The following is a 27,228-nucleotide window of genomic DNA, read 5'->3' on the forward strand; positions in this document are numbered from 1 at the left end:
TTTGTTTCAGCTTTTTAATGTGAGCCCTGAAATACAAAGCCTGTCCAGCAATACTTACTTGAATGTTGCCAGGTCAGCTGAAAACTGTGGGCAGATTGGTGGTTCAGCAATGGAAAGGAGTGTCTGAACAGTTGTAGATTGAGCATACAAGCATTTGAAAGCTTGAGAAATTCCTTTGGATATTTTGAATAAGATCCCACTGAAAGATCAGTGTCTCTGCTAACAAACGTTTCCAAGTCTCCATGTCAATGTTTTCATGTCACTCAACTGTTTCACTTCTTATGTTCAGACCTTCAGGTACAAAAACAGTGGGAAAAAAAATTTAAATTACCTGAAGTAGTACCAAAGTAGTTGCACATGACCATTGAGAATTACCTGTTCAATTAGGGACTTTTCTGATCATTGTTTTGAAATAATTCAGTGGCTGTTTCAACTCCCACTTCTGTGGCTCTGTGAGAGGGCAAGAATTAATGACTCCTGCTGATCACTTGGTAACAAATGCCTTGCTATGTAGATGGCATGTAATCATATGATGTGACTACTGAACCAGGAAGGGCTTTAGGTTTTTTAGACCAGGTGATATGACCCAAGTAATTCTGTGGCTAAGGGCAGTTATATTTGATTTAGGTGTTGATCTGGCAAGGGAGAATCTGTTGACAGGCAGTGGTGCACAATACAGGCAGATGTACATGCATTGTAAGTTTTGAATTTAGGGCAGGGAAAACAAAACCAAACTAAAACATTCACATGTCACAGCATGTGCACCAGAACAAGCCAAACTGTCACTTTACATGGGTCAAAGGTGGCCGTAGGAATAAGCAGATATCCAGGGCAAAGGATTAACTGGAGTAAGGCTAGAGATAGAAAGGAGAGAAAATGACCCAGATAAATACAAGACGGATTTAGAGAACAAGTGTTGCACTCACTAGTGACCACAGCTTTTCCAGCATTTTTGAATATTAGAAGCAAAATTATTTGTCTGAGCTGAACAATTGTGAAGCAGGTGAACTGCCAGAGGAATGATGGAAAAGCACCTCTGGGAGTTGATCATTTTCAGCCTCACCCAGAGTCTGTGCAGTACTGCTTTCAATCCTTTGCTGCATATAAAGATGGGAGCTGAGAGCTGGCCCAGTGCAGAGGGAAGGTCATTCCTAAGGCTGACAGTGCAAAGACAGGAATCTTGAACAGAAAAAGCAGTGTGATAGATTATTCAAATTTACTCCTGGGAGGAAAGATATCCTCTCAACTAACTTGTAAACCTCTCTGCATAAACCAGTGACACAGAATGAGGGAACTGCCTCCAGCATTCCCAAGCTCAATAATTACCTTTTAACTTGGGCAAAGCTAAGTGACCAGCAATCTCCTGAGACAGAGTAAAGCACACTCTTTCTCCAGGTTATATGTTTGTGAGTGTCTATGTAGCAGAAAAATACAGTCCCTTCTATGCTAAGGTATTTTAGAAGTGCATACAGCTCACAGGTCATGATGAAGATGGCAGGAGCTGTAATTCTTCTGCAGCTCTGGAAAGGCAAGGCAATCAGCCTACTGCAAAGGCCAAAGTATTTCCTTACAGAATGAAAAGCTATGTGGCTCACTAGACCACCACAAAGATGCAAAGCTCCATAAACACCTCTGCTCTGAAATGCCTCTCACTCTAACAGGGGTGGACTCAGACTCAAGGTTCCCATGGCCGTCATCTCCTCAGCAGCCCCAGCAGGCACTTTTCCCTTGGTTCCTCAGGGTCCTCCTCTAGAAAGGCCTTAGCAGGTGAGCTACACGTTGACAAATGCCTGCCCAGTGTAAAGTCAGCTTTGCTGCTTCTGCAAATAAAGAAAATTCTGCACTTCTGGAAAACTCAGATCCATGTTTGAAAAATGTTCTGTCATGCAATGAGAAGGACCCATCAGGCTGCCTCTGTTGACCAATGCTACATATGGAAGCCTTTTCTATGTTTTGCCAAAATGTCAGATGCCATTTAAGAGCTCAGAATCCTGAAGGCAAGGATGGGAATAGTCTCTGAATGGCCAAGAAAACATCCTGAAGTGACTTTTGTGTTTAACCCAAGCTAAGAGACATGTAAGCAGCACAAAGCCCTAGTTAGACCTTGTAGTTTTGCTGCTATCTAAACACCAGATGAGGAAGACCATTGTTGTTCTCTAGATAAGCATTTGAGAACTCAAAACTATAAGTTTTCCTTTGACTATAAAATCTATCTAAGTACAGTAGCCCTGTGAAAGGCAGGCAAAGGAGACCCAAGACAGTAAATTTAACCCTATGTGAAATATCTGTCTGAAGAATTGTTTGGAGTCAAAGCTGATTAGCCAGGGCATTAGTATCTGACACACAGATAAACAGGTAAGGACAACAAACTGTTTTGTGAAATACAGAAGTCAGCCTGAGATCTCTTCCTGTGCAAGCTGACAAGTATAAACTTACTGTGCCAGAAAAAATGAGTTTCCTTGTAAATCAGAGCCACATAGGAAAGGCTCCTGATGGAAGGCATCTGCACATAATGGAAACACCCAGCCTCTCAGATGTACATTGGACTTTAATGTATTCCTGTGAGGTTTACATAGGTAGATGGCAAAATGAGGAATGTCCCCTCTTCCCCTTCCCTGTAGGTTTCAGTGTAGATGGGGAAAATCCTTAGTTTTGTACAGCAATGGCATTGGCTGATTGTTGCTGACCAGCTTTTTAATCATGTTGTTCAAGCTCTTTTAACAGTACACAGAAAGTCTTTGTTAGGAGGACATGTGCAGCTTACAACTATAAAGCATTCTTTGGCTAACAACACAAAATATTGTTAGTACTTGATGTGCAATTCGGATGACCATCATGCTTGCCAGCCCTACAGGACACCTTAGGAGTCATTGGTGGCCAGGAATGCATCAGTCAGATGGGCTAGTGGTTAGCCTCTGAGGATCCCTGGGACACAACCTCTGTGTTTCTGGGTTGCTTTCATTTCCCAGGTCAGTGGACACAGATAGCTCTGATGACTCTATCAATTACCAGCTCTGGGGTTATTCTTCACTTTAGAATTTTATTTTTCAATATGGTGTTTGAATCCTCCAGCATCTAAAAAACGTGTCTCAACAAGCCCAGATCTTCTCTTATTTTTCTGCAGATTTTCTTACAATTGCTTCAACCACAGCAACCAAGGGAACAAAAGGGGGTACAGAAGGACCAGACCTCTGGAGGTGGATTGTAGTTTGCACAGAGAGAGGAGTACATCTGTTGGAGCTGCAAAGAGGAGAAAGGGAAATGTATGATCAGTGTAACAAAATAAAATGACATCTGATTTTTGTATGTGGCATCTCACAGCAGCAGAAGCAGTGTAGTCAGGTCTCAAGGGGACTCAAGAGGAGGTAGTGTGATAGACAGTTTTATGTGGATCACTATGGCAAAGACCTGTTTCATGTCTGAAATTTACCTTTCCCGGGGACAGGAGCCTGGCTGCAGAGCCTAACTCTGGCCACGGTGCCAAAACAATCAGGAATCCTCCAGAAGTTGATGTTAAAGCTGGACTCTCTGCTGGAGTGCTTCTGTAATAGTCAATGATGTCTCCCTTTCTAGGTTGTGGTATTTCTGGAGCTCCAACAACCCAAATGTAAAAAGAGGAGATCATGGTACAGACAAGGTTCATGCTGAGGATTCAGCAGTACCGCTGGTCCAGTGTCTGGTGTGCTGAGGAATCGGTAATTAGGAGATTTCTCTGGGCAGTTCTCCTTCATGTCTGAGCCTAGGAATCTGCAGTTCCTGCATGGGACACAGAAGAAGTAACTCCAGAGGATGCACAGATGACCACACACACCTAGGGTTACAGCTTGGTGTGAGATATTGCAGTTTGGTTTTGAGCAGCGCTTCCCTGACGCTTCTGGGATAGTTTCTTTGCATATGTACTGTGAGAGTAGCTCAGGAGGGGAGGAGGGGAGGAAAGGTGAGTGAATGTAGCTTGAGGTGGGCAGACTGGTATTTTTCCAAAGTGCATAAGGCAGTTTAGGTTTTTCTACCTTGTTAGAGAATAAGTACTGCAATAAGGGCATGACCAGAGAGAGCATGCATGTCCAGGGAGCTCTCTGTATGGTTTAAATGCCTGCCAAGCAGCTTGAAATTCCAATGTCTCCCACCCAAAACACTGCAGACAACTACGTAAGCTTCCTAGGGCATAGACACACACAGGGACAGCTGGGCATACAGTGAGCCAGTCCCCCTGAGCAGCATAGCCTCAGCTCCTGTGAAGCACAGGGCATAGCTGTGGTGGTGTTTGGGTACCTGTGTATCTGCACCACAGTGACTCTGCAGCCCTGCTTCTCCATCCCCACCCCTGCAGGGTCCTGCACCTGCAGGGTAACTGCAGAAAACTGGGCACCTTGTGATTCCCCAAAGAACCTGGTCACTAACTGAGTGGTGAGAACATCTTCATTTCTGTTATAAGAGATTCTTCCTCATGGCCTCTGCATGCAGAAATGAACTGCAGACTCCTGCTCTGTGCAGGTGTTGTGTGAGCTCCCTCTCATGCAGCATTTGTGTCCTTTTAGTCAAGTAATAGCTTCTGCCCAAGGCCAGCCCTTTCTTTCCTTTAGCCAGATCTAAGTTACATAGCAATGACACTTGAAAAGAACAGTACTTCCGGCATTATTTCACCATTGCTTTGCAGTGGCAGCAAAAACAACATAAAATGTCTCCAACTATGACCTGCAGTGTGGTACTGAAAAACATCTTGTTTTGAGCAAGTAGCTAGAAGGTAAAATTTGGTAAGGAGTACATACCCAGAAAAAGAAAATAAATCATCTATTACTTTCCTTCCTATTGTTGATCAGTTATGATAAACACAGGGAGTCCGAAGGTTTAAAGGATAAGAAAAAGAGCCTCTATTGTCTGGGCCAAATAGTGGTGTTCCAGTGAGCTCACAATCTACTCCTTGGAATTTGGTTTATGTACCCCAAAAGTCTGGAGTCTCTAAAAGACACAGAAACTCTTCCATCTCTAATCAAACTGTTTCATCCTTTTTCTCTTGTGTTTCCTTCCCTCTTTTGTTCAAAGGATGAGAAGAATCAGGTGTTGATCACCAATGCTTGGCTGCAGATGGTGAGTAACCTCTGTCAGTAAAGAAACTCTGATTGAAAACTACTGACTGTGATTTCTTAGCAGAAAAGCAAGACTGCTGTCTTATAGATTATGTATAATGCAATACAAGCAGGCATTTTGAGTCCTTTAAAATTTCCCAAGTGCAACTTTTAGAATTGAAAATTAAATTCAGGAGACTACACTAATCCTTTGGACAGACCTGTTGACCTTTAGAGCATGGAAACCGACTACATTGTTTTGCTGGTGGATGTAGTGATCTAGTAACAAAGAGCCCATCATAGCTAAGAAGAGAATCTTCAAAGGTCTCAAGGCCCTCTCCATACCCAGTGATGGGAACTTATGAGCAAGCCAAACACCCAGTAAAACAAGCAGCTGCACTTGCCACTTCTGGGAAAATCCCACCTCTGCCTGAGACTGGGGGCCAGGGCATCTGTCCCTGAAGACAGAAGTGGTCACATGCAGACTACTTATAGGGGGTGGTGGGTAGTCCAGGGACCAGGTGGGTAGTCCAGGGACCCAATGCTGCTTTGCTGCTGGCAGCACTCTGGGATATTGCCTTCCCTCATGCTTTACAAACCTCTTACATAAACATTCCTCCTTGCTCTTCTGCAACCTGCTCCAGCTAAGGATTCACCTGCATGCTCACACAGAATAAGCAAAACTGACCTTCACCAAGGGAAGGGACCTCCTTTGCAGGACAGAATTTCCCATCAGGTCTGCCTGGGCTGCCTATGGTGAGGGATACAGTGTTTTCTTATGCTGCATAAACAGATCTCCTTAAGGCCTTGTGGTCAGCAAAGAAGCAGTTCTTGAAGGAAAAACCAGTGGGAGACTTGAATGATTAAACTAATTCCACTTTGATTTTCACAGCCAAACACTATCTCATATTAATATGTTCAGCTGAGCAGGCTGTTTCTTCCTCAGCTACCTGCTGGGATTTGCAGCAGAAATGAGTGGTTTTATATTACCAAAACTAACCGAGACAAACCTATATGACAGGATTGTTAGGTCAGAGCCTGTGGGTGTCCTGTCCCTTGCAGGGATGCTCCACAGGTTCAGATGTTCCACAGAGATGATCCACTGATTAAGGTTTCCCTTGCAAGCCTCCCACTGAGCTTCACTGTAAGTCAGAATGTTGTTCCCAAAAGCTGTTCCTGCACCTTTCTCACATTAACTGTGTTGAGGTGGAGGAGATGGGATCAGAAACAGCCCCTTGGCATATAAAGTTCACTTGCCTACCTCTCATAGTAAGGTGTTTAGTAAAAGAGTCACCCAACCTTTGTAACAGATTAAATTATTTCCACCCAACAGGGAGTCTCAGACCATGGTCCACCTACCACTAACTACCTCAAAAACCACTTTACTTCAGAACCAGCAGACCTCAGGGAGGAGCCTACTGCTAGTGGTTCTGCCAGCCCACCAGCAAGGGTTTGGGATGCCTAACTTCTGGCCACAAGATGAAGAGCTAAGCACTGCCTTCAGTTGTCACACTGTTATCTTCTCTATATATGCCAGTCTTTCTTAATAATTAAAACCAAGCATTAAACTATTATCATACTGCAGCTATTGCTATTAGCAAAATCTATTCTGTTCCCATAATATTCCAAAGAACTTAGAAGACTTGTAAAAGCTCATATAATCTGATGTATATGTTTGTCAACAGTCCTGGGTTGATGTTTACTTGTCTTGGGATCAATATGAATACCCAGGAGTGCAGAACTTGCGATTTCCTGCTGACCAGATTTGGGTACCAGACATTCTTCTGTATAACAGGTAAGCAAGATGTGAAATGGCTGGTAGGAGACTAGAATTAGGGGCTGAAAATCAGCCATGCTTCACTGATACTATGGGCCTTTTGCCCTCTATGGATTTGTCCTTATCCTTAAAGAGTAACAAAAACAAGCAAGTATCAGCTGACAGATATTTCTAGTAGCCCATCTCATCTTTCTTGCTGTTCCTCAGATGTCTTTAACTTTTTCTCAGTAAACAGAGAGAGGAAACTATTATAGTCTCTTCAAAATTACCATATCTGCAGGAGAACTACTGTCCTATATGTGTCATAGTGTTTCTGATTGAAGTAAACAAATGGATTTTCATCTCACTTTCATTATCACATATTTTATAAACCTCTCTGTCATTTTTCTTCTACTCTGAACATTCGCTAATCTGTTTTTCCTTCTAAAGAGATGGATCTAGCTCTCTAGACAGCATTGCTGCAGCGTTGAATGAAGTGGAAACTCTCTAGACAGCTGTTTCCTTAATGCTTTCCAGGAGAAGGGGATTTGGGGTTTTCTCTAATAGTATCTTAATTCTGGACTTATTTTTTATCTATTGCAAACCCCAGATGTTGTCGTTCAGTTCTGCTGTCTTACTAGATTTTTATGTCTTTCTCTGACAGTTTTTAGGGTAATACTTTCTAATTACCCAGATTAAATTTCATTTTGTTAGTTTCCAGAATTCACCATGATCTATATTCCATTCCAAATTCCTCACTACAAGAGAGCCAAAGGAGGCCTGGAGAGACATAGATTGTTTAAGTGCTCTTATCTACTTCAGCTTTGCTTCTTACTGTCTCTTTATTCCTTTTCAGTCTCTAAAAAGGAGTTATACAGCTTGGTCCATATTATTGTAGTTCATAAGAGCATGCTGAAATTCAGATAGATACCGAACTCCTCTTAGTAAGAAAAATAGATTGATTTGATGCAGTTGGCTCTTCACAAATCTGTGCCAGATGTTTCACCCCATTTTCTTTGAAGTTGGAGTGATGTGTCTATAATTTCACCTTTAAAAGAAGTCAGATTGTCTTTGATCTCCCCTAATTCACCATGCCCTTCCCTCTTCTCCACAAGCTCTCACAGATAATTGTTAATGCTTCAGAGGGTATTTCAGCCAGTCCTTTCAGTTCTCAAGAGTAAATTTCATCAGCTATGCTGAGTAGAATCTCTCTTATCTACATTTCCTTAACCTGTTCATCCCCTGTTCTGCCATGGACTCCTGCCACTGTGTGAGAATGAGTTGCAAAGAGTGAGGCACACACAGGGTGCAGGATACTGCAGCTCTCTGCACCCTGTTTTTTTTTCCCTTCCTTTCCTCTTTTATGTCCCCTTTTTGTTGTCTTTTATGTCTTTGATAAATTTCACTCGTTCTGGACTTAGGCTTTTCAGTGTCATCCCCTTTGTTTTGTATTGGGGACTGAAGACTCAAGGCATGGATAAAGAGCAGATCAGAAGAGTAATGGAGGCTCTGAATTTTTAAAATCTGGTTGAAAGGCAGGTTTTGCAGGATGGTGTAGTCATGCAATGTAGACCTGCACATAGCCACTACAGGAAAGGATCTACAAGCCAGAGGATCCCTCTGTGGTTAATCTCTTCCTAAGACACCCTCTGTAACAAGCCCCCAGACCTGCTTCTTTGAAGAATCGTGTCCTTGTCTGGCTCATTACCCTTTAATTATCTCAGAATTTTGGAATAGTAAAGAAATTCTCTATTCTTGGTCCCTTTTGCTCTTGGAGCTTCAATGAATCTCCTCCTTCAAGCCCCTAAAATAACTTCTCTCCAGTGATTTCTTCCAATGCTAGAAGCAAATTCTTGTCCTCTCTGCATCTCAGGAGACTGCAGAATTGTTATGTCAGGCCACCATTACTGTCACAATGTTACTACTGGTAAGGTAGTACCTGGGTAGGGTAACGGATAAGGTGATTTATGCAGTGAGCTGCCTCATTTTGACAAGTGCCCTAGAAAAGCCTCCTTGTCCCAACTGTCCAGTTTTTGGATACAGCTAGTGTGACACTCTTGCTTCTTTTCCTTCTGCCTTTTTTCTGAGACATGCAAGACTTTTCCTCTCACTTCTTTGAGGACATTGCAGCAGGCAAGCAGCCTGCCCAGGTGCAGGCTGACAGTAACTAAAAGAACTGAGATATTTATCAAGGGTAGACACTTCACCAAGATGTAGGAACTTAATTCAGCCAAAAGATTATTTTTATGTTGACAGTTACATCTTTACTCACACATCAGCTTGCTTTTTTCTTTATTTTGTTCTGTTTTGTTTATACTTTGTTACAGTGCAGATGAAAGATTTGATGCAACATTTCACACAAATGTGCTGGTGAACTACTCTGGATCCTGCCAATATATTCCTCCAGGTAGGGCACAGAGAGTATTTGCTTACTTTTAATCAAGTAATTTTGAGCAGGTTTCCTTCATGAATGAAACCAAGGTGTTTAAAAGCCCTCTGTGTAAATTTTGCAACCTAATGTTTGCAACCTTGCAAACATTATTAGACTGTCTGATAATGGGACTGACCACTATAAAAATTCAAGTCCATTATCAGTAGCATTTACACTTTATGAAGCAGTAAAATATTCTCCCGAGCAGTTTGCTCAAAACTTCCAGGGCCCACCTAAGGTGTCATCCAAAGTAAGGTGGTGTGCACCATGTCATCATGTTTTATGTGCAGTCCAGCTAGGTCTCTGTTGTGTGGAGAGTTGCATGAGCAGCGGTGACCCCAAGAGCAGCACTCGCTCATCATTGAAGCCCTTCTTGCCAGGCTGAGGCTAAAATTTCAGGTGAAAAGACAAGCTGGAATTGGTCTCAGCCAGCTGGGCCCAAGTCTCAGTCTCTTTTAATCTGTGTTGCTGATTCCCTGCCAGCATGGTCCAGCATCCAGGGCTCACCAGTGAACACAGAGGCTGTCCCACAGTTGCTCACTGTGGTGGACAAAAAATTCCTAAACTTTGAGTCATGGCTTAGCACTGTCCCCAAGCAGGTCCACAAGGTCCAGTGGGGATCAGCAATGACTTTCCTGATGGCTGCTCCCCTGTTGTTCCCTACCCATTGGACCCCTTAAAGCATCCCAGAACATGAACTAGACACATGCAGAGTTAAACTCAAGGCTTGCTTACCACACAGATGATAAAGGACAGCACTGAGCAAGGTTTAGGACCACAATGTATTTTCAAAAAGCTGTGGATCTGAGGCATGGCCTGTCCAGGAACTCCTTTCCAAGAGCTCGTCACAGCACAGTAAGTCCCTGGGTGTACTCTTTGCTCCTGTCAGACTAAGCAACACTGCCTGTAATCTGCTAGGGCCAGCTGGCACTGGGAAACAGACTGGGCTGCTCCTGGGTGGCCACAATGGCCCAGGCAACCTACCTCAAGGATGCAGTGAGAGAGAGAACTGGTGGAGGATGGGAGGTTATTCCACTCATGGCAGCATCTTCCACCTGCAGTACTTGTTTGGTTACCCCATGACTGTATCACATAGAATTTCTGAAGAGGAAACTTGCTCACAATCAGAGACAGATAAGGGTAAAATGAAATGCACCCTGCACATGCTTGATCATGACTGATTTCTGTCTACAGGCATTTTGAAGAGCACATGTTACATTGATGTCCGCTGGTTCCCCTTTGATGTGCAGAAGTGTGATTTGAAGTTTGGCTCCTGGACTCACAGTGGCTGGTTGATTGACCTGCAGATGCTTGAGGCTGATATTTCCAACTACATCTCAAATGGAGAATGGGATTTAGTGGGTAAATTGAACAACCTACAAATTTTCAATAGTCTAATTTTCAAAGGCAATCTTCAAATATTGGACATGGAATACAGATATTAAAAATACAGATCTAAGAAGAAGCAAAAAAATAGGAAAAAATCACATATCAGAGACAGCCTTTCAGCAATGTTTGTTGAACTGTGTCTGAAAACACTGTGTTCTGAAGCAATTGCCTGCCACTGAAAGCTACTAGTCCTGAACTAGTACTAAACTTGGATGTGTCTCTTGTAGGTGCATGCAACACTATTGTCACATTTACCCTAATACATCAGCAAAATTGATTGGTTTAAAAAGTATTTCAGCAACACTTTTGCATAAATGGATCTTTATCCCCCAGAAAAGCATCAAAGTGTCTACCCGTTCATAAAATGCACAGATTTGTATGTCTCTCTTCTATGCTTTGGAAGATACCTGTATTTTCAAAAGAACTTATGTCCAGAACTAGTTATTCAGAGAACTTCTAGTAAGTTATTTTGAACTCATTTATGGAGCTGTAAGTCAAGCAAGCAATGTTTCAGAAATTGATGGAACTTAGACAACTGCAAGGAGAGGTTACAAAAAATACTTTTATCTTTCAATCTGGATATACCAACAAGGAAATAAGTGCTCTACCCAGCTGCATGCAGTATTATTACCATGCAGGGCATCTGAGAAATTATATTCAGTTTTATGAGGAGTCAGAAGACTCCATAGTGAAATCCTCCTAAAGTCCAGCTATTTCAGAGCAATCCTCCCTCCCAGTCCTCCTTTACAGTGGATATTTTTGTCCGATAACTTTGCATATTTGATTGTGGTTTATCTGCCTTCAACCCTGACTGGGGAGAACCGAACAGGGACTTATTTATCTCATACAGTAAAAGCATTAAATAGCACCTCAGGCAAGCCATGGCTACATCCTTTAAAAAAGTTTTGCTAAGCCTCTGCCAAAATGCGTGCATGTCATATCATCTGTCATGTCCACAAAAACAAAAGAGAACTGAGCAATCTGAGCAATTTTGGCATGAAAGATACAAGGTGATGACTTCTTCCAGCTCTCCTGACGTTTCCAGTGCTCTTGCAGTCCCCATCATAGAACATATCAGGCAATCTGCTGCAGCGGGATCACCATGGGCAACCCTGCAGTACAGCTATATTGGACAGCTATGTCTCTTAACCTTCAGATATGACAGATTTTGAGCCTGACTTGGCATCCTTTTTGAAAAGTAAGCCTCTATGTTTTTCCTGACCAAAAAAAAAAAAAAAAAGAGCAAATTTGTATAGAGTGTCACAGAAAAGTAAGAAGCACTGGCATTTGTCACACAGAAAATCCACTGCATGCGCTAGTGAATATCACATCAACATTATGTTACCGTTCACAGAATGTGGGAAGGCAGAATGCACATTGTTGAGGTTGTGATGCCCAGGACTGTTTTGTTCTGGCTCAAATGAGGTTTATTAACTAAGCTAGGTTCGAATGACTAAGAAGGCATGAAAGTAAACCCTAGAAAACACAGAAGGTGGACCAAGAATAGCAGAGGTGACACACGTTGGCTCATAAACCATCACTTCTTGGTCCAGTCCAGGGAGGTAACTGGGGGTCCTGCATCTCTCCTCACTGCTCTGATCATCCTCTCTGTAGGTGTCCCAGGGAAGAGGAATGAGATGTACTATGAATGCTGCAAAGAACCATACCCAGATGTGACGTACACCATCACCATGCGTCGACGCACCCTCTACTATGGCTTGAATTTACTCATTCCCTGTGTTCTCATATCTGGCTTAGCACTGCTTGTATTCCTTTTGCCAGCTGATTCAGGAGAGAAGATTTCTTTAGGTAAGTGCTAAAATATTTGTTTGTTTAATAAGCATCCTATAAAATAGGAAAATAAATACCTCATGGCACTATGTTGCTCAAGAAAGAAAAATTTCATTAGAAGACTAATAGAAGTACTTTTTTGGTTACAGGAACAAGGATAACAGCTTTCTATATGGTATTCACACACCCTGTGCTACACATATGGACTGGGAGGAAGCTGAACTTGTTGCTGGCACAGGTGGCAGTGATAATATTCTGTCACGCCTGTTATTTTGTGCTTTAGTACATCTCAATACATTTCACAGCTCATTGACTCTCTTTTTCAGATGGAACATACTAGAAAGCAAAGAGTGAAGAGCTGTGAACAGCAGCAGCTGGGCACTGGATTTTCACCTTCAAAATTAGCTCCCAAAACACCTAGCCATGTGTCCCCTGTGAACACAGCCATGGAAGGGCTAAATGAGATTTACTGTTGTGTGTGTTGATAAAAATGGGAAGTGTCTCCTTCCCAGAGGAGTTAAGGAAGAGCTGTAAATACACCAGATTGGGCCAGAGGAGATCTTAAGAGTTAATTGTGCATGATTCTGTCTCAGGACAGAGACTTCTAAATCATATGAAGTGTCCTCAGTGGGGCTTTTTTTGGTTAAAAAAAGGTATCTGAGCACCCTGTCTTACAAGAAGTAAAATACAGGCTATTGGGGGTACAATTGCTCTCTATGAAATATAGGATGGGGATAAGGAAAAGAGTTATTTGAGCTGAAGTACAATGTTGACATAAAAATAGGAGCTAATGTTCATGCATTGACCTTTTGATTTCTCAGTATCAGGATGGTTAAGTTTAGCAACAGCCTTTCCAGATAGAATAAAGAGCTTCTTTCAAAACAGACTGCATGTCTTTGAGGGATGTTATATAATATGTGCTAGCAAAACCTAGGCTGCTGTCTGTGCAAGTCTCTCCTGGCCCTTAACAACCATTTGGGCTTTGTGCAATGTTTTGGAAAAGCACTGTAGTTCACCAGTTTTGCAAGCTTCATTTCACTCAGCAAAAAAGATTTCTCCATTACTTTGAGAGAAGCAAGGGTTTGTGTGTATTAGAGAAAATTGAAAAGAGAGCAGATAGAGTTGCATCTAAAAACACTCTCACTTTGTGGAAGTTCTAATCTTCATTTACAGACATGAAGTCATGGGTTTGCCTTAGCTGTATATTAGGACAGGACAATGCTATATTTAACAGCAAAGACATAAGAGAAGCAGCTGCAGAGTTCATTTTCCTCATTCTTCCCAAATATGTTCACTCCCTCCAGGTATCACTGTCCTCCTTTCCCTGACTGTATTCATGCTGCTCGTGGCTGAGATCATGCCCGCAACTTCTGACTCTGTCCCACTAATAGGTAAGTTGATTTTCACTGCTTTGTGCACTGTGTATGATGCCTCTCAGGAGTTGTTCAAAGCAAATTTGAGCACTGACTCTTTTTGTTACTCCAGTTTTGCATTCAGCAGTGTCAGGAATGTCAGCCTGGATTTCACCGTGTGCATGTATGAAAAGGAGCTAGATGAGGTTACAAAAAGGCACTGGAAATAACAGATAAGCCGGTAACTGCAAGGATTGAGATGACACAGAATCAACACTGCAGAAAATTCATTTTTCTTCTTCTGCATCACACCACCTCCCTGCTATTACAGAAATCCTTCCTGCCTTCCATCTTCGCTCAACCTGAATAGCAATTCAGGATGTAGCAGTCAAAATTCAAGTATATAATTGAAGCATTTTTAAGTGTACTGAAAACTATGGGGCATATCATCATTTTGGGATTGTGGGCCAGACAGACATTGTTGCAGCCTCTGTTTTTATAGGCCCTCCCCTTTACCTTGGTCTTGTGGGGCCTTATTGCAGGGTAGACAAAATAAATATGTCCTATTTTACAAAGTAGCAAAGTATGAACACTACCTGAAAGACCTGTGAATACAACTCATGACCAAAGTACGCGTTCTAGACAGCAGAAATGAACAAAATAGTCAACAATATATCTAGGTGCTGATGGAAGATGCACCTCACAATTGTATAATGAAAGCCTCAAAAAGTTATATAATGACTAGGGCAAAAAAAAGCATTTACTCAGACAGCTTCATTATCTCTCTTCAAGGCTTTAAGACTAGGCCTGACTCTGAGGCAGGAGAATAAGCATGCAACAGTAGGGACAATGGCACTCATAGGCAAGAGTCTCTGAAAGCCTCCAAAAAACTTGCTCATCTCAGTGAAAGTCAGCAGGACTCTTGGCTTTGAGTCATACAGGAGCTTCCAAAAAACTAAAAACCTCTTTCTGAGAATATACCTAGGACACAACAGAGACAGAGAGAGTTCTAAGAGAAACTTGTGTGCAGGGAGGAGACACAAGCCATCTTGTGTCCACTTCTGAACCATCTTGTGAAGCCGTCTTGTGAACCACTTCGCTGAGTATAATACATAACAAATCCCATTTAGAATTTGTAAAGGTGTACACTTGCCTATGGCCAGTCCAATAGCTTTAACCTGAACAGTTTCTACTAATACAGTCTTCTATCATAGAACATAGGATTTGTACCAAAAAAAAGTTGTGAATAATTATGTATTTTTACGGACTTTGATGTTGCAATGACAGACAATTTCTGCTTATCAGAGAATTCCTAAAGTTGCTGTAAATGATATCCACTACTCTCTCATTCTCTGCAAATATTTTAATTTGTTATTGAAGACAATCATGTTGGTCAGACATGATTTATTCTTATTAAATGTTGAATGGCTGTTTCCATCCCCATCCCCTTCCCCAACTGTCCAGAAATGTTCCCTGACGAACTTGCTGCCTGATTTACCCAGGGAAAGAGTCAGAATGACAAAGCTCTTGTTCTCTGGATTGTCCTTTTGAGAGGTGGATGCAACATCTGTCTTTCTCCATGTCCTTGGTCTTACAATGATCCCTTTAGGATTCCCAATGATCCCATGGATTTGGGCAGGTTCAGATCTTACAATCAATCCAAGAGTACTTCTTTACCTAGTGCTGGTCATGTTCCTCATGCTTGAACCATCTCTAAACACAGAGATGTCAGAGACCTTGATGTTGCAAACTGAGGCAAAGTACATGCTGTCTTGACCTTATTACTGTTCACTATCACTAAATCATCCCCTCCTTTCAGCAGAAAGTCCATGTTTGCCTTGTTTAGCTGTTTGTATAGTATTTGTGTAGTGATAGAAACTCTTCCTGTTGCCTTTGATTCCCACACCAGCTTTAGTTAATGAGTTTTAACATTTCTGACACCAACCATAATGACCTGATAATGCTTCCAAATTTTCATTTTGTAGCCTGTCTCTGCTTCCCACAACCCCATCTCTTCTGCACTGAAGCCCTACCATGAGTTCACAGTTTAGCCATACTTGTCTACTGGTGTGCTTACCTATTTCTTGCATTTGGAGGCACTGTGCTTTAAGCCCTTGCAGTTTTCCTATGCTGCTTTATCTTTCAGAGCTTTCCCTGGTGGGATCCCAGCTACTGGTTTCCCCCAAAAATGGCAAGTCAGTTTACCTGAAGTCCAAGGTCTATGCTCTGCTGTTCTTAGTCCTCACTCAATTCATGGTCCTGGGCTTCACTATTTCACTAGGTTGCCACTGATTATTATGTTCTCAAACAGTTCTTCATTGCTAGTGAAGCACAATGTGCACCACCCCTGGTTATACATTATACATGTGCTGCCTTTTCAGCAGTCATCAGGGTAGATCAACCCCTGGTGGCAATGAGCGTTTGTGAGACAGAGGTTTCCCTGAGTTGTTTTAAGAAGTCCGCATGTCCACTGTCTTTGGATGGTTCTATTATGCACTCCCACCACAGAATCACTCCTTTTGGCCTCTTCATTGAAGCTGATCCACAAACTCTCCAGCAGCTCTTGTCCATCCAGACAGAAGCCCCTCACATCCAAGTGACTCCTTCATACAACTTCTTCTCTTGAAGACTTCTGGCAGTGAGAAATGTCCCTCAGCATCTCAGTTTTCCTGTAACATTATTTTTTTATGACTGTGTGCAGAGTTTCAGTTAATCCTGCATATTCCCCAGACTTAATGCATTTTCTAACTCAGGAGGTGAGATCTTCCACCTTGTTTCACCATTCTTGAAGTCTTTCTTGCTCTCACTACCCAATACCATTTTTTTCCACCTTTGTCTGCTACTTCTGCATTTACATTTGGGTTGTTATTTCCCTTCCACAGTATTTCTAGTTTAAAACCCTGCCCTATCTTCTTGTCCATTCCAAATTTGCAGGGAGACTGCTCATCCATTTGGCTTCTGCACCCAAACAGCCCTTTTTCAGTAAGTGCTCTAAGCTGGGCTGTACACTTTTACATTATCTCAAGTTCTGAAAACCTTATCCTTACTCTAAGAAAGTAACATAGCATCTTTTCCTCTCAGTGGTCTTACAAGTGATCCCACAGAAGATATTTTAGCTGCTTGAATAGAATATGCCAGGTAATGATCACAGTTTTTCAGTTTTTCAGTGTGATCTCTAGTTCAGTTAAAATCCTCATAATTAATACCAGGAAAAGGAGTACATTTGGAAAGCTCATTCCAGTTTTGAAGAATCAGCATGGTTAGCAGCAGGTTTCAGGAATAAACAAATCTTCTAGAGCATGTGGTTTGTGAAGGATGCAGATAACTTGATCTTGAAGTAGAAAGATCCCTTCAGCTGATCTGCTGAAGACTCACTGTTACTGGTCTTCATGCATGTGGGTGCAGAGATACTTTGAAAATGTGACTCCACATGCTTTAAAAATCTGTGTTATATTTTTAGGGCCTGAGTTTTTAGAAACAAATATGGATCCATATCTCTGTGCATCTGCATGCACCCTCACAGCCTTTGCTATTTCAAAGCCGCTAATGCCTAACATGCTGTACTTTCTTCTCTTTCTGACCTCAGCTTTAACTACTGAACTCTAATAATATGGAAAAATATCACAGCTGCTGCTGGAGTGTCTTTATTGAGGTAGCAAAGGAGAACTGTTCTAATATGGCACCAAGAAAAGTACTCACTTTTGTGATTTGGAACATATTTACAGAGTAACATGGAAATCATAAGTTATTTCCTCTTAGTTAAGGGGAACCTCAAATTTTATTAATAACAAACAAAGCACCTATCATACTAAATAATCAGAAGGATGCAAGTGGGACAAGACAGTTGCTTTTTTGTACCTTTGCAAAGCGGGTCACCCCTTCCTTGGTATGTATTCTGCATTCTCTGTCTTTTTATAAAGCTACCCAAAGCAGAGACTCTCTTACTCCACACATCCAACTTCCCCATATGAGAGATTCCCATTTCTCAGTAGCCTACCAACTATCATGTTAATATATGTTAAAACAGGTCAACTTCTTTTTCTGTAAAGAGCAAGTGACAAGACTTGACCTAGGAATCAGTAGCTGGATGCTCAGCACCTTAGAGCACCACAACCCTGCTGCTCCTGCTGCAGGGTAGAGCTTTCGTATGTTCCAGTTGGACAGGCCCTCTGCTCTCACTCAGCTTTCTTGGGGCTTGCATTCACATCAGTACCTCCTTGCCCAGCAGCATGTTGGCTCCCATCCTTCTCTAGCACACCCTCACTTTTGGGGAAAATATTTATTTTCAAAGCCCAGTTTTCAACAGCACACATCTATGCAAAGAAAAGCACCACAGAATTCCAAAACTTGAATCCTGCCCTTCCACAGAGATGCCAATGAAAGGAGAAGGCCAAACCACGGAACGATGTCTCTGATTCTTTTTAAAACATTTATCAGCCATAGCTCAGCAATTACCTCAACCATTTAAATAAAAAGAGTTGAAGGCCCATGACATCTACTAACACAACAGTTTGGCTGGAATCCAGCACATGTCAACTTTATGAACAAAGATTCTTTCTCTACAAGGTAGTGGAAGTCCCTCCTGGCAGTTAAAACCTCTAGAGTGTAGCTCCTAAATGACTTTCGGACCATGGCTATACAGCAGCAACTGTGTCCTAAACTTACCCTTTCTACTGTAGCTTGATCATGCCTTGAGGGAAGTGTGTCTTGCTGCAGCCATGATTTTACTTAGTTTTAATTTTTCTCTTTGAAGTTACTTTTACCAAGAGTCCATGTAAGTAGGAAACTGGAGTTCATTACTTGAGGAAAGTATGTACAGAAATGCAGAGAAATCCAGATGCACTACACAACTAAATTACTGGTCTGACTGTGCTAATTGCTGGGTAAAATCATAAAGCCTGCATGATACAGCTCAGGTATAAGACAATTGTTTTTTTCTCTTTCTAAAAACCTATGTAATTATGCAGATTTGTTCTGCACTATAAATGCCAGTAATTTCTTGTGGATTTTATGCACCTTCCAGTCCCTATTATTGCATTTATCCAGTGCATTACATAGGATGACATAACCATGTACCACTGTTTTGATTTCCTGGTTCAGCAACTAAATCAAAATTAAACAAATACTGCTATTAACAAGTACTGTTGTTTAAATTAGAGCCTTTGTACAAGATCAGGCTCTGCCTCTTGAAATTAAAGGACTAGGTAATTAATCTGAAAACTACATTAGAGGTGTTTATCTCTACACTGTAAGGACTATTTTTTTAATAGAGATATTGTGATCCATGTTAAGTAAATAGTTGAAACCAATTATATTAGAGGTATTTTCAAACCTTAATGATTCTATTATTCTAGGTAAACAATAGCAGACAAGAGTCTGGTTTTGGTAGTGGTTATATGGCCGTTTCTCAGGAAAGGATGAGTTCTTTCCTTAGGCAATAGATATACGCCTGAATTCCTTTAAAGTCTTCATATCCCTGCTCTGTTTCATAAAACAGTGTTTTTTACCCAAAAGCAACCTTATAATTAAGACTAGGAAATCATGCATTAAGAAGTCACTAAGGAACAAATTCCTCAAAGTCAAGACAGATTCCTAACTACAACTCTTACCTTTCATTACTATCCTTTGGCTGGAGCCTCCTTAAGATTACAGAGTTGATGGTCATGTGGTCTCACATCCAGTGACCAAATAAAGCAGTGACGAGAATCAAATTTATCATGCCCTGCTGTAGGAAACTCTTCAATAATGCTTCAGGATAAGTTGCTACCTTGGGGTCATAGATTTAAAAGGATTCATCTCCTAATGTAATAGTTCCTACCAAAATCAGCCAGTTTGTCAGAAAGACCGATCAATCCACAGTCCATGTTAAATCAGACATGGCCAAAAGCCATTGCTCTGGAAAATTTAGGCCGAGCCAGTGAGAGCCTAACCTCTAGTCTGTTCCTGACTATTCTTTTCCCCTGCCTGCAATATCACCTCCAGATGGGCAAAACGTTTGGGGCCACATGGCACAGTCTGCACTTCCCCCCACTTCCTGCAATTCACCTCTCTTTTTCTGTGCTGCAGTCCCACGGCTGTGAGGATAGGGTGACACCCTACAGAGGAAGACCCTAAAATGCCTGCTTTAAAAACTTCACGCAGCTCTTTGCACTTGTATTGAGCTGAAGCTCTGCAGGCTTTGAGTTCAGGCCCCAGGTAGCACAGAAGGTACAGTCACACAGAAAAACAGCCAGCAGCACTCACAGCTGGACTCTTTCAGCTTTAGACTAAAGCTGCAATAAGCTCTGACTTAGCAGTTCTCTGTCCATCCTAGCCTGTGCTCTGAGGAAGTATCACTTTCAAAGTACTTTGTCAAAGCAGAAAAGCATGCTTCTGCCCAAAAGCCAAATCTTGAAATGAGATGTTCAGATGTATCAGGCCAATAAGATGATTTGTTTCTTTGGTAAACACTTTTAAGACCTTGTAATTCAAGGCTTCCCTTGCACAGGATAAGTAGTTAATAAATTCTGATTGTCTTCCATGCCAAAAAATTTTCGAAGTGCTGCAAATCCTTATTTTCTATGAGCTCTCTCCAAAGTAACACCACTGACTGGATTAAGAGTCTGTATTTGCTAGAAAATGAGTTTATAGTGGAAAGTGGGGAACACCAGGAAGATGGTATGTAGACAGTGTTTGAAAGGGGAACATAAGGTTCATAAATATGAGGAACTGGCACTTCCTGTGATTAACATTCATGTGATGCTTGACATTTTGTATCAAATAAAGCACAATAAAAATAAAGTTATCTCCATCTCCAGTTAGCAAAACTGAATTTCTTTGTCTTATTTTGCTAAGCTCCTCTTCTTTTTTAAAAATCACAATTTACTTGCTGCTTAGGGCTCCAATATAATGGTGTTTTCCAGCTGTGTCCCCTCCTTCTGTTCCTTACCATGCCTACACCATTTCAGTAAGCATGAACACTTTGCACTGTAGTTAAGTACCTTTACAGCAGACGCTTGGGGTGATTTCTTGCATTTAGTCATAGAGCAAATGAGACTGGAAATTACTAGGACAGGGAAGCAATGTGGTGCTTTGTCACCTTCAGGAGTTACAAATTGTTTGAAGTGATGTTACAGATTGTTTGAAGTGATGAACATAAGGCATTAGTTGTTCTCACTAGAGAGAAAATTAGATTAATCGATATTACATTTTTTTCTCATCTTACAGTATGTTCTCAGCTGATGCCATCTTACTTTATTCTGTCCCTATTTGAGTTTTTGGAGTGCTTTTCTCCCCTATCCTTTCATGGTCCTGCCTGGTACCTTGTCAGAATCAGGCCCCTGCTCAATCTCTGTCATGAAACAGAAATTCTCATTCAAGGCAGCTCTTATAGTTTCATTCTACATGATAAGTGATGCTTTTCCCGAAGCCAAGAGTCTTGGATGTTTTTTCTTTACAGAAAAATACAATTAAATTAAATTAGAGAACCATTTTACTTTTCATACTCCCATTTCTATCCTTCAAAAGCATGTGGAAGGAGAAGAGTTTCAAAATACAAGTACCCTAATTGTATGTCCACTTATGTATTTCTTTGCTGTCTGTGTACAGCACTTTCTCCTCTATCTTTGGTTTTCTTGGTCTCTCAGTAACTCTGCCATTACCGTTTGTAGAGTGTCATAGTATCTGCCAAGCACCAGGCCTCGTCTCTACCATAGGAGAAAAGAAGGGTGGTTGGAAGCCCCTCTGCCAGTATCTGAGGTTTTCATCAACCTGCACAGGCTTTAGTTCTCTCGCCTGGACCATTTCCAGAAGGAGGAGCAGCGAATATCTCATTCTAAGCTCACAAGAAGCACAAAGCATTCAGCCCTGAATGACTGAAATTACCGGACTTAGAATGGCTCTAACACAGTTACTCATTTCACATGCAAAACATGGTGTTTTCTGAAAAGATAGAATAGAAACAGGAACACCGGTGGGAGGCATCCAACATACAACTTGATCAATGTGAATACTTGAGCACAACACTTTCCTCCTTCCCCTAGTATTTCACAGGAACAAGAAGAGTGTTACTGGTCACAGTGCAGATACACTGTCTTTCTTGTGATTGACTATGTTAAATAATCTGGGTCAGATGATAACTGCTGGCATGATATGATATGATGATATTATGTGATATGATATCATTGTTCCATGACAAAATCAAGGCAAAACATGCATCTTAGGGATTCTGTTTTGTTTACCCTGTCCCTAATCAGTCCTTGAAATTAATCCAGTTCCACTTCAGCAGTATGTCTTCCAAAATATCTCTAAAATAATGCTGTGGTGCTTCTCTAACATCAGATAATGACACAAAACATACAAAAATGGTTCTGAATGCTCTTCAAATTCTGAATTGCAAATCATTGCTATCCCTTTGATATAGGTGACATCAGAGTATGCCTACAAAGAACAAATAGTTGTTCTCACTGACTTTTTAGAAGACCTTCTGACTATCTGTGGTTTTATTAGATCTATATTTGTTATTATATCAGCACCTGATCATCTTCTGATTGTCCTGGGACAGATGATGACAACTCCTAGATGTCAAAACTGCTGTCCAGATTGTTACATAATGCCTCTGGCAAAGAAAAGGAAGAATATCAATTGTATAAGAGCAAATATTTCATACTTCTTGAAGATCAATCAAGCATCCAAACCAGCTGTTCTGTTCACTCATCTCTGCTGAAGAAAGCATCATACTGGTTTTCAAACCTATGAAGAGCATTAGAAGTGACCGGTACAGACCTCAGTATCCCTGAGGAATGCTGAGGGGCTCCAAACACAGGTCTTCTGGTGCATTTTTCTGGCCTGTGGCAGCTACCCAGGGTAGAGTGCAAATTAACTACTTCCTCTCAGAATGTGTCAGTCACTTCCAAGCTCTGCCTCAGAGCAGGTGAATTATCAGCAACGAGATCCCTGGTCTTTCACATGCACCCTGATCTGAGGTTGGTGTTCCTGACACCTCCCACAGTGAAGGGACTTGTTAAAGATTCCAAGCTAATCTAGTAACTAGGAGTTACAAGTAGGACACAGAGGTATGTCTAGTGGGAGTTGTTGAGCATTTTCCTCCTGCAGCTTAAGTAAAAGGAACTGAGCTTCTTTGTAAAATCAGATTTGCCTTTACCTCTGCCAACAGACACATGGGCATAGGACTTTGTAGGACAAACAGCTTCAAAGCACTAAATGAATAAAAAAGGATTTAGGATGGTTCCTAAAATACTGCCAGAAAAGTCTGGTGGTTAGGCCAAGGCTGTTTGTTGGGAGACCAAAGCTCATTGCCTGTCCACCCCATGCCCCACCTCACCGGACAACATCCTATTTCTGTGCTCAGCAACATCAGTGGAGACCCAGAAATAGAGTTTGCTAATTCACGGCAGTGGGGGGCTAGGGTAGAATGAGTGAAGATTGAAGTCCTGTGGCTCCAAGGGAAGTATTATCCATGAGCATTGTAGCTTGATCCTTTAAGCAGAAAGGCTTCTCTGCTCACAAGGTTGCTGGAGAGAGCTGAGTCATAGTCATAATCAGGGTGCCAGAGGTGATGTCGCATTCCACTGTGGGGAACTGCAAGGAGTTCTTTTAATAGTGGATGGTCGGGAGCGAAATTAAGCCAAACGAGGCAAATGTTGTATCTGAGAACCATTTATTGGTAAAGACAAAATAAAAAGGATTTACTCTGCTAAAGAGAGCTAGAGAAGATGGAGCAAGAGAGAGAAAAATAGGAGAGAGGGAGAGAGAGAGGAGACAGAGGGAAAAAGAAGGTGTTACCTCCCAAGGTCACAGAGCACCCTCGCTGTCCTGAGGCTATGCACACTGCCTACCTGTGGACAGATCTTGGGGCAGCCGGACATGAGGTGAGGGGGGATCGGGTAGGAGGGCCAGGACCCCGGACAGTGTCACAGCAAGGATCACAGTGGTGGGCAGGCTCGGAGGTGGGCAGGGTTGGATGCAGGTGGCTCAGGCGGGGATGCAGGGACGAAGCAGGCCGGGCACAGCTCAGGGACACAAGGGTGTAGGACAGATGTGAGGCAAGAGCCAGCAAGGGCAGGAGAGCCAAAAGGTCAGCTGGGGCTAGGGCAAAAGCATAAGACTCAAGAAGCCCCCAAAAAGACAAGAGGCAAAGGACAGAACAGGCCCTAAAGAGCCCCCAAGGCTTATGATGCAGTTACTTTTTGTGCCCCCATCTCCTTCCAAAGTCTGCATGCTGACAGGAGACCATTGTCCCAGTCCAGTGTCCCAGAGCAGTCCATTGGTAGAGACCTTTTGCCATCTGACTGGACAGTGTCTCTGGGGTACAGTGTCTTCAGTGTTCCCCTGGTGGCTGCCTGTCACATGCAAGACATGACCTGGAGGCCAGGCAAAGTGTCCCCAGAGACAAGGCTTTCCTCCATCTTCTCCTGGCTGCCTCCTGGACATGGCGCATGTGCAACCCCTCTCCTGCATGCCTCTGACAACCATTGTTGAGGCATAACAAAACTGAATTGACTCCTCACAGGTAAACAGGACAGCAGCCCTTGTAGCTGTCACCAAGTGATGGGTTTAACCTTGCTGGTGCAAGGGCAAAAGACTGTCAGGAACAGAAATGAGGAGACTGGAAGACTAGGCCATGCTTTTAAGGATGTGCATGGAGTACAGCACAGGAGTTTTCCTTATCAGTTCTCCTGCTGCAGTAAGACTATGTTTTTCTGCTGCCAGGAAAGAGAGGATGTACTATTAAGCCCTGGAAGAAAAATCAGAAAATGCTGAGTAAGTAAGGATATAATTTCAGAGCCGTACCCTTTTTTTTGCTTTATGGGCATACCCACTGAGTTCTGAGGCCTTTCCTTCCCTTACAGGGGAGTGGTGACTGAGTCTAGATCCAGGGTCTTGGCCATCCCTGCCTGGTTCTAGATTTTAAGGACAGTCAGGTTTTTAGTCAAGGAGATGCATGGGCATGTGATCTAGCAATTCCTTTGTGATCAATGGCTATTAGTTCTACCTTCTCCTGTCACACAAAAGGAGGCAACAGCCTTTCATATCTCCAGCTAGAGATGTGAAAGACCAGTAGCTGTGCCAGTCATTGCTATTTTTCCTCCACTTTCACTGTTGTCTCTTCAGGACTGGCAAAACCCAGCCTTAGAGCAGTGCTGGGCATTTCCAGGACTTTGCAACTTTCTCTCTAAATACAGCACCTGCACCTATCTGGTGGGCATAGATCTACCTGCCAGATTTCAGAGATATCTTGTACACATTTGACTGCCTCATAGTAACACATAGGGCTGAAGTATCTTGCACTACGTCCTCCATCCTTATTTTCCAATGAAGACTTCAGTGTACCTTCAACGGGAGCACCCTACTCCTCCCCTCAAAATACAAACAACACATCTCCAGCCTCTTCCTTGCCTACCACCATGCAAAACTATAAAATATCTTTCTTTATGGGTCCCTGGCTCCCCTCTGGTTTCTAGTCTGTTCTGGAGAGAACTCTTTTCTATTTAATAGCTGTTCTATACAGCAGTGTCCTGACATCTGTTCCTGGGTTTACAGGATAAAAAAACCTGGGAGCATAAATTCCTCTGCTAATCAGTGGCTAGGATCTTGAGTCAGATTATATCAGGTTGTTTCCAAGTTTAACCAGGTGACTAATTTTCCAAGGATATGTAAAAAATCTTAGCTAAAGCCATTTTAAATGGACCATTTCAGGCCTTTGAAGTCTGGTGGCATCAAAATGCATAGAGTTTAAGGAAGTTATTTACTGACTCATGTCAGTAATTAAACTAACAATATCAACACTACTGTGTTTCTTTTACATGAGGTATGTAACAACTTCCATGAAACCTGGTTTGCTCCGCTTCTGCCTGCTTGTTGACTCTCCTCTCTATGAATAAGCACAATAGAGACCTTTAAATTCATCTCACCCTTGGGACTTTTCTTCTAATCTAGATACATAATTGATTTTTGTCATGAAAAGCTATACATCTTGAAGCAATTGTAGCCTTGTTTTCAGGAAGGCCTTAGAACTTCATTGTTGAAGACAAGCTTTTTGCTCCCAAAGCAGTGGGATTTGGTATTAAGAAACACAGGCAGAACAAAACTGCTTTAGAGCTTTGATTGAATTTTTTAGTTTTTCTTCAGTCTGCGGGAGGGAGGGCTGAGGGTTGCAAGAGTCTGCAGTCTGGGGCAGTGTGATGTGCTCTCCCACACTGTATCATTATGTCAGCCAACAGTAATGCTCCCTGGTATTTTGCCACTGGAGCCTTCAAATGTCATTACCCCGTGGGCAATTCTGCTTTGCGCTCCAGCGCATCAACCTCACTTCTGGCATGAGGAAGCTGGAGTGCCACTTGGGAGATGTGGCTTCAAGCCTCCGTTCTGGCTTTCAAGATCTTGGTTTCTTTCCTGCACAGCAGATTAAAATTTAGCATTTGAGGAGGCTTTAGTGTACTTTCATAGGAACCAGAAGAAGTGGTCTTGAGGGCTAAGAAGAGTAATGAGAAATATGCCTAACCACCTGGGACGAGTAGCGGGGCAAAGATGGGGAGCTGGTGACACTTTTTGAAGGGATACTGAGGCACCATGAGGACAGCATCTCCCTCCAACACTTCTGCTGGTATCATGGAAGGCCTAGGACTGGGAATGATAGTGTTCAGTGGCTGTTGTGAGCTAAACTTCTTACTGTCCTGGCAGCAGGCACTAAGGTGTTCTTACTGTGAGGCCCTACACTCCTCTTCAGGGTCAAAACCCAAACACTTTTCACCTTCCATGTGTTCTGGGTCTTCCCTCACAGGAGAGAAGGGAGCTGAGCAGACAGAGACCTCAGATGTTCCAGTGCAGCAGACCAGAGAAGAGGGTGTTCAGATGTGATGCAGTGCTTCTCAAATATAGATCTTGAGGCATGGCCAAGGAATATTATGTGCTCTTTGTATTTCCCGCCCCCCATAACCAAGTCCTCCTTTTGCTTGCAGCTCAGTATTTCGCTAGCATCATGGTCATCGTTGGTCTGTCTGTGGTGGTAACAGTGCTCGTTCTGCAGTTTCACCATCATGACCCCCAAGCAGGAAAGATGCCCAAATGGGTAAGCAGCTTCGGTGATAAACATTCAGGAGGTTGCTACTGAAAGAAAAGAAAATTGTCTAAAAGCTACAGTAAACTTGCTATAGGTGAGAAGCAGAAGTAGTTTCCCGTTAATCTGAAGATTCAGTTACAAACAGCATAGTTTACGCTTATGTTTGCAATTGAAGGGAACAGCAAGCGTACTAGATGTACTTTTCCACTAAAACCAGTTTTCCCTATTCTCCATTAAAAATAGGACCTCCTATTTGGCCTTTGTTTTCAGCCTTATAATGGAGTGGTTGAGTCATTGCAAAGTTATCTCATTCACCACCCACTTTGCAAGTGCAGACCTTTAATTTCTTATCCAGCAGACACCAGTACTGACAGAATGTGCTA

The 27,228-nt window shown here is 42.3% G+C and overlaps 1 protein-coding gene across 2 annotated transcripts in view; it reads left to right on the top strand.

The window, feature by feature from the left end:
- Positions 1-27,228, top strand: part of LOC119695865 (neuronal acetylcholine receptor subunit alpha-7-like) — a 57,949-nt gene that overhangs the window by 24,828 nt on the left and 5,893 nt on the right. For both annotated transcript variants that reach the window (XM_038125066.1, XM_038125065.1), the window contains 7 exons: positions 5,044-5,088; positions 6,752-6,861; positions 9,150-9,229; positions 10,448-10,615; positions 12,257-12,451; positions 13,738-13,824; positions 26,745-26,854. In XM_038125066.1, coding sequence (XP_037980994.1) covers positions 5,044-5,088; positions 6,752-6,861; positions 9,150-9,229; positions 10,448-10,615; positions 12,257-12,451; positions 13,738-13,824; positions 26,745-26,854 — 795 coding nt within the window. The remainder of the gene's footprint in view (positions 1-5,043; positions 5,089-6,751; positions 6,862-9,149; positions 9,230-10,447; positions 10,616-12,256; positions 12,452-13,737; positions 13,825-26,744; positions 26,855-27,228) is intronic.

Source organism: Motacilla alba, chromosome Z (genome assembly GCF_015832195.1).
Source record: "Motacilla alba alba isolate MOTALB_02 chromosome Z, Motacilla_alba_V1.0_pri, whole genome shotgun sequence".
Taxonomy (NCBI): domain Eukaryota; kingdom Metazoa; phylum Chordata; class Aves; order Passeriformes; family Motacillidae; genus Motacilla; species Motacilla alba.